General features: G+C 31.1%; 1 protein-coding gene across 1 annotated transcript; it reads left to right on the top strand.

Annotated features, from left to right (window-relative positions):
* On the top strand, nucleotides 264–2,716 carry LOC109331911. The gene is made up of 4 exons (XM_019566704.1): nucleotides 264–570; nucleotides 733–930; nucleotides 1,315–1,530; nucleotides 2,049–2,716. Exons 1-4 carry the CDS (start codon nucleotides 568–570, stop codon nucleotides 2,274–2,276), a joined length of 645 nt encoding a protein of 214 aa, XP_019422249.1. The 5' UTR covers nucleotides 264–567; the 3' UTR covers nucleotides 2,277–2,716.

The following is an 8,663-nucleotide window of genomic DNA, read 5'->3' as shown; positions in this document are numbered from 1 at the left end:
TAGTACATAGATTTTAAACTCTTACTAAAAACAAGACTTCGAAATATGCGTGGCCAAACTCATGCCTAAATGAGTAATTAGAATGGCAAAAAAAATGCCTTACTCATAAACTAATAATGAGACAAAAGAACAGAAATTAAAGAAATGATAAGATCAAAGACACAATGTGAAAATGAAATGCAATTAAAAATGAAGAAAAAGGAAAGAAAGAGGTCGGTTCCTTAAGGCAAACGCATCTTATGAGGTTTGGGTTCGGAACTAGGTTTGGTTGAAGACTTTGTGCGGATAAGAACGAACCCAACCCTTCTTTCACTCTTGGTTTAGTTTCTCTGTCTGAAACTCTATCTACCGACTTCAAGTCCTATACAATAACCCATTCCTTACCCAATACCATTCACTCTTCAAAATAAACCTATATTCATTCTTAAAAAAATCTCATTTTTTTCTTCACCCTCTTACATTCATCCCCAACAAACATAATCTTTGTCTCTTAACAATTTCCTCAAGCTGGCGATCGAAAACCAAGACTCCACTATTCGGGAAATCAAGCCCAAAAACAGAAGAATAATGGTATAGACATACTATTATATTCTTTTATTGCTAATGCTAATTTTAATGTATTTCTTTTTATTATCAAAGACATTGTTGTTCTGTTTTATTCTTGTTTAGTTTATTGAGGTTTTGGTTTCTGGGTCTGATTCAAGTTTTGATTTTTGTTTGGTTTTTCAATAGGGTGCTGGAGGTCCTGATGAAGATGACAATAGGTGGCCACCATGGTTGAAGCCATTGCTGAAACAAACTTTCTTTGTTCAATGCAAGCAACATGCTGATTCCCACAAGAGTGAATGTAATATGTATTGCTTGGATTGTATGAATGGGTCTCTCTGTTCTCTCTGTCTTATCCATCACAAGGACCATCGTGTTATTCAGGTTTGTTACCTCATCCAAGTTTTCTATTTTGAACCAAAACTTTACCATCTGACACATTTTCAGTTCAGGTATTACAGTCATTGTTATCAAAACACCACTTTTCCATATTTGGAGCTACCATATTGGTTAAAAGTCTTATCTTTCTTTCACTTCTAAGATTTGTAACAACTTAACTGTTCATTAAATGGTTTCTCTTTCCAATTTATGCACCCAATGGCTAGTAGTCCTTGTCAAACACCTAAAATGGTGTGAAAGTAATCACAATGTAAAAAAAAATATCAGCTTTTTATGATTTTTGAGTCACTATTACAGTGTAAGTATTGTTTTGACTTTTCACTATTATCTTCTAATGCACTTAGATTGTTTATTGTGTTGTGAAAACAGATTAGGAGGTCCTCTTACCATGATGTGATTAGGGTTAATGAGATTCAGAAGGTGTTGGATATAACTGGGGTCCAAACCTACATTATCAACAGTGCAAGGGTTGTATTCTTGAATGAAAGGCCTCAGCCAAGGCCTGGAAAAGGTGTCACAAACACATGTGAAGTTTGTGAGCGTAGCCTTCTTGATTCTTACAGGTTCTGTTCGCTTGGTTGCAAGGTAATTACTTTCCCACAATGTCTTTCATTCGTTGTTCAATTTTAAAAGATGGATTTTTCATCAATAAATTTATATAAATTAAATAAATTGGAAAAGTGGGAACTTTTATTTGCTTTCTTTTCAAGCTAGTTAAGATAACTTTAGTTGAAATCAGTGGACATTTTCTTATACCCATGAAAATGTTACCCTAGGATTCACGATACGCTTGGACTTTTCAATTTTAATCTTTTACCTTAATTTCTCCATAGCATTTTAAAACAACAACCCCGTATTTGAAATTTTGGGATTTGAAGATTGACTTCTAAGATTTGTGTCTATGTCCATAGGTTTAGAACACAAAGATTTGTTTTGTCTCAAACCAAGACCAATGAAAAAATGTCGTATTAGTTAAACATAATTAAATTTTTATTTTACTTCAATTAGTTTGTAATATGATTTGGAACAACGTTTGGGACATCAGATTTTTGTTTGTTTGTGTTTTGGTTGATTTATTAATCAAATGTGAATATGAATCGCAGAGAGTTGGAACATCAAAGAATTTCCAGAAGAAGCACTCAGCTATAATGGCATCAGAATCCGAAGATTCATATTGTAGCAGCAGCAGCCATGGCAGACATCTGAACTCTATGGTCCAGAGATTCACACCATCTACACCACCACCAACTTCAGTTAATTACAGAACAGCCAAGAGAAGAAAGGGAATACCACACCGTGCCCCAATGGGAGGACTAATCATAGAATATTAGATATTTGGTATTTTTAGGTTATTTGCTATATAAGAGGAAAAAATGCCCCAAATAGAATATACACTTATGCAAGTGCTATCTCCCATACTTGAGCCTTTTTTCTTCTAGAAAAAAGTTACCGGTATTGGAAATGCTCTAGTGTCTCCTAGTGTGTATGTAAATAGAAATCCATAGAAGTGGAAAAGGTTAGGTGAAAGTATAAAATAAGGGCACGTGTGAAATAGTTGATGGTGTGTCATGCGTGTGAGCCAAATAATAAGTAAAAGCTCTTTTCAACTTGAGTTAAAAATAGGGTTTGGTATCTATAGTAATTATACCTAAGTTTTGGGGTTGGGGATGTAAATTGTGGATGTGGGAAAGAAGACCACGGACAATGTTCTCTTTGAAAATAGGTGGCATGTCTATATGGAAATGTGAAATAAAGAAGTTTTATTACTATACGTGTCTTCTAATTATTAAATTCAATTACTTTATTTTGATAGTGAAATGAGAAAGGCTGAAAGAAATTCTTTTAACAGGTCCTCCCTCTTCATTGTATGAAACAGGCCAGGCCAGGCCAGGCTTTGCCTTAAACAGGCCCAGCCTATATAGTATGTAGGAGCCTGGGCCTGGCCTGTTAGCCTGTTTAAAAAAAATTTCAAAGCCTAGGCCTGGCCTGTTTAAAAGCCTGGCCTGGCCTGTTAGCCTGTTTAAAAGCCTGTTTTACTATATCATCTTGAAATAGGTCATCATACCTACATTTAGATAGGTTAATATTCCTACTTTTAATTAGACTCTTCTAACCCTAACAATTAAATTATATTTTTTATATTAATATTACATATGTATAATAATATTACTTATATTAAAATTGTATAATATGAACATATTACATAATATAATTAAATAGGCCGGCCTGTTAGGCTTAATAGGCCTTTTGGATGGCCTACAGCCTGGCCTATTTAACTAAATAGGCTTTTCAAAAAGCCTGTGCCTAACCTGTTTACGAAAAAAGCCTGGCCTGGCCTGGCCTGTTATAGGCCAGGTAATAGGCCCTTGGTAGGCGGCCTGGCCTGTTTCCACCCTTAATTGTATGCTAGTTGATGTTATATAGTTTTGACATCTATTTATTTTAGGAAAATAAATTTGTTCAATATTTATCTCTTTTTTTAAATAGTTAAGTAATATTCCTTTAACATGTCTTCCCTCTTCGTTATATACTGCGTCTTAATTTGATTTGGTTTGACTTGATTTCAGTCCTAATTAAAGATCTTTAAGTACACAAAGAAGAAGATTTATTTCATAATCAAATTCTATATTCAACTTTAGAAGTGTTTATTTTATCTTAGCTAATATATAATTAATTCATAAATTAAACCAACAACACTTTACATTTAACTTAATTACAATCACAATTTTTTTGTTTAAATATTATACTCATCTCCTGTACATAGATAGTGAATGTAATGTAAAAGATTATGTGTAGTTTGTATACGTAGAAAAAGAGCCGATTTATATAATTTTATTCAAACATAGGAAAATTGAGAGTAGTATATTTGTTTAGTTATTCTACCATGTGTTTTTCACGTCCTAAGAATAAGAATATTTGGATCCAACATTTTTATTGCTGGACCAACAAAATATAAGCTGTGAGTTCTTCGCTGAAAATTTATCTTTACCTATACAATAATAGAGATTTATGTTCAAAAGTGACCTAAAACTAAAAGATTGTATCGCTATATGAAATTTCTTTTTGTGTTGAGAATGCTGCTGGTTGTGAAGGAAGGCAAAAATAGTCCATAAGGTTCCAAAATAGAGTGGGACCCGCAGCTGCCGTTTTATGGTTTGGAACAGTCAGCATCTACACGTGTGGCAGTGTGATTGGTGTTAGTGAAAGCAAGTTGGATTGGTTCTCGAAAATAGAGAGATTAGGTTAGCCGCCCCTCAATAAGTAAAAATAAACACCATTATTCTATGAATGGTTCCGTAGTTCCTGGGTCTTAGTCTTTGTCACACTTGGGCCCCAAGTCTTTAAGATCCAACGGCTGCCATCAAGCATCACTCTACGGTAATGATCACTTCATCTCTCCCCACAGTATTTTTTTAAGGAAAAACTACAATATATGATATAAATCCATTTACATGATGTAAGATGCTGCTGTAGGTGGCCAGTCCCTATAAAAATAATAATCATTATGGTTCAATCTAATCTTAGCTAAGAAGTCAACTAATATGTTTGCCTTTCTGAACTTATGTTGTACACGCACTTCCCAATTCATGTTCAGCAGCTCAAATATGTTTTGAAGAACTTGACTCAAATGATATAGGTAAGTCTGCAAATTCTCAATCACCATGTGGATGACCTCTAGACAATCACTTTCCAGTTTCCAGGATAACAGCATTATGATCCTTGTTCTAAGCGAGACGAAGACCCTACTCCATAGCAAGCAGTTATGTTAGAATGGGGGACTCAATAACAAAGTTGCTAGAAAAACCAGACCACCAAAACCCTTAATGATCACGGATAGCTCCTCTGCTACATGTAACATTGTTTCATTAAAAAGATACTTAATAATTATATTTTTAATTTAAAATCATTTTCTTCAATCATTATCATTTCATGATACATGATATGACACATATTATAAGATAGAAAATGTACTCATAATATTATTACCAGTTCTTTCACTGGATCAAATTACTAGGATGCTAGAGTTAATGTGATTACTGGACATTCTATAGGTGATTTTTCTTAGACGGTTGGGCCTGACTTAGATCAAGCATGTGCATTAAATTTTCCTAATTAGAAAAAATTGTCACCCATTGTACGTGAAAGAACCTCAAACGTGCATGGTTAGTTTCTTGTGTTGATTGGTTACTTTGAAATGTTTCCTTAAGAAGAATGTCTAAGATTGTTTGTAAGATTTCAGGTTCTCACAGCTTAAAAAGGAAAGGTTGTGGATTACAATGACTTGTCAGGATTTCAATTATAGTTTTCCGTAAGGCTTAGAGAGATCGAGTTACATAATTACTATTAGACAACCCTAATCACACGTATATAACAATTTTTTGCTAGTTTTTTTGGGTTCAGTAGCCTATGGATATAATTGTCGTGGACACTATACTATTATCAAATATAAACTGAAACCTAAAAAAGAATGAACTGAAACTTGATATTTTACACCATATATTCAATTACAAAGTTTAAACAGTGCAATTGTCTTTTATTTATCAACCAAATATTGTACTCACGGCGTTGAAATATTTGGCTTTTATAATATAAAAATATATTTAATTAAAGTAGTCTAAGAAATAAAGTATGATGCATTAAAAGTTCAACAGAAATCCAGTTATATATGCATTTGTAATTTTTGATCACCTTTCTGCCATGTCAAATTTTTTAGCGACCTCCTAACTTTACTTGCTTTGGCAATTGACATAAAACAAAAATGTTGCTTTAGACCGACCTTGGTACAGGCTTGCTTTTTCGCTTACGTGTTAGTATGCTACCGATACACGTTTAACGTGGACAAATCTGTGCTACACGTTACTTCTTGCTTCATGTGGATCAGGTTGGTCAAAACTCGATTCATCCTAAGAATCACACGTAAACCTAGTAAAATCTGTATATATTTTATAAATTGTATTAAATTAAACATATTAATCTCATTGAATTTCATACATTTTCATGTCTTACATATTCATTATCTATTTCAATTTTTTTTATATTGTAAAAAGTTAATACACAATTATACTTTATATCTTAATTATATCCTTATTTTGGTATTCCTCTTCGGCTCTTCCTCACCCCCTATTTCTGAATTTAGTTTCCAATAATGTATATTAAATAGAGTTATTATAGTAAAATTTGTATTTAATTTTTGCATCATTTATTAAAATTTTAAAGTGTATGCAGAAATATAAACCTCAAAAGTTGTGGAACGAATGAAGGATTAATTAAAGGCGAAAACTAATTTACAAACTACTAGTGGCATCTTAATATAACTAAATAATGCCAGCAACAGTTTTCACCTAAGTCGTAACAACGATTGCCGATATTAATTACAACAGCTAATATTAAAATTATTTTATCGGACATACATAATACACTTCATATGCGTGAGAACTGTGAAGTAACTAGTGACTCATAATTAGTCACCCCCTTAATTAAATAATGCATTTAATATGTATACACTGACAGTGTAAATATTTTTTAGACTGTCAGTCAATCATCCACCAATAATTATTAACTACCATTGACTATCAAACAAAAGTAATACAAATCAATGATAGATGATGTGCTGACAATGTAAAAAACTTTAGACTATTAGTAGATAGATTTTAAATTCTTAAATAATTGATTTCAAATTCCATTCAAAACTAAATGAGGTGTAAGGTAATTATTAGACCATTTCAACATAATTTTAATTTTTTTTGTTTTCACATATATCCTTGCACTACAAGCAATCTTGTCCGAGTCGAGAATATTCACAGATACATGGAGCTAACCTCACGTGGGTATATTGATTTGCATCATGCTTCTTAAATTTTTGTCATAATTTACTCCCTTCATTTTTTTAAATAAAACTTTAAAATAATATGTTATTATGTTTATATTTATGTCATTATACATGTTCTGAGTTAATTCTATAATATTTTTTAATTACTCATTATATCGATATTTACATTCATAAAAATCTGTATACATTAATTAAATTTAAAATAAATTTTCCATTCTGTCAATCGTCACTGTAAATGAAACAAATATGAAAATAACAATCAAAATGTCACCATGAATTCGAAAATGGATTAAAAAGAACGAATATATTGAATCAAAATTATTGTATAAAGACCTATAAAAAATAAATGGAAAAAAAGAAAAATATATTTTCATTGGACCAGAATATAATTTGTGACATGAGACAACCATCATTGTCTCCTACGTAGAGTGGTACTATGCTAATAACATCATCTCTATTTTTTTGTTTATAAGAATCTTTAATTAAATCGTATATTAATAAAAGTAGCTATTTATTATTTCTAAAGTGATTCCAATATCATGTTACTCTTATTCATATTTCTCCTTACTAATATAGTAATATTTTTATTAAAAATAAAAGGTAAAAATAACATTTTAATTAGTATTTGTCCATAGTTAATATGAACAAATAAGAAATATAAAAATATATAAATATAAAATAATAAATATCATATATAAATAAGAACTATAAAAATTGTGTCTAGATGAGATGGAGTAACTTTTTAAATATATTTAGATATATATAATATCTCATACGATCATATCTTAAAATTGTTTTTAGAATATTCTAAAAAATTTATTCGGATTGAGATTACTTTGTTTTATCTTACTCATAATATGTCAATATTATCAATATAATTTACTATTTTAATGATTCTCTTTAACTTTCTCCTTCTACACCTCAACCTCATCATTTCAATAATCTATTAATTGTTTAATAAAATTCTAAACAATTCTTTAGTAGGTAAATGCCTAACTTAAATCTAGCATCACCTGTGAATAAGGTATTGATTGAAATGAACCTTTCTTCATTATGCGCCCCAAAACATACAGCTGCAAATAAATTTAGAAACATCATAACATTATGTGCATCCCCATCTAAAGTGGTTAGTTAATTTATGCATAGAATAATCTCCCCCTCCAATTTTTCTTTGTTCTTTTTACAAGTATGGTGGCAGCCATGTAGGAACCCATTATTAGACCCAAAAGTAGTGAGTGGTATAGACACTTCTCACTTACACAGCCTTATTCTTTGCCTAGTGTAGATTAGCTTCTTTCTTTTGATGACAAGCTTATAATCCAAACTTTTGTCCTAAAATGTTACCCAACTTTACATAATTACAACGCCTTCCAAACTTTCCTTCTATTTTATTAGAAAAAAGTGTATATACGAATAGTATATGAGTTCTATTTACTATCATTGCATTATACATATATAATTATCATTTACTTTTTAAAAAAATATAATCCATATGAGCGATAGATAATACGATGACTATGTATAAATCTTTAAATTGACAGTAAATATATATTAAACTCTTATTCAATTTTCTTGATAGAAAAAGACTTCAAATGTATTTTATATAATAATATATGGGAATTGCACTTTTCTATATCATGGTATGCTCATTAAATATGCACCCTTCACTAAAAGATAAAGTTATCACGACTTGTTTTTTCTTAGCTACAGCTGAAGGTGGTCCCTTTTAATCAAATTGCTTAAGCTATGATGTCATTGATTTACTAACTCTTAAAATAGAATGATGAACGGTAAAGCAAAATAAAGCCTCTTTCATGCCCCCACCCACACCGTGTTTGATTCATCATTATTTCCTTGAATGGGTCCACATTGCCTATTGGTATGTGTT

Source organism: Lupinus angustifolius, chromosome LG17, assembly GCF_001865875.1.
Source record: "Lupinus angustifolius cultivar Tanjil chromosome LG17, LupAngTanjil_v1.0, whole genome shotgun sequence".
Lineage (NCBI taxonomy): Eukaryota > Viridiplantae > Streptophyta > Magnoliopsida > Fabales > Fabaceae > Lupinus > Lupinus angustifolius.
This window is presented reverse-complemented; position numbering and strand designations above follow the sequence as displayed.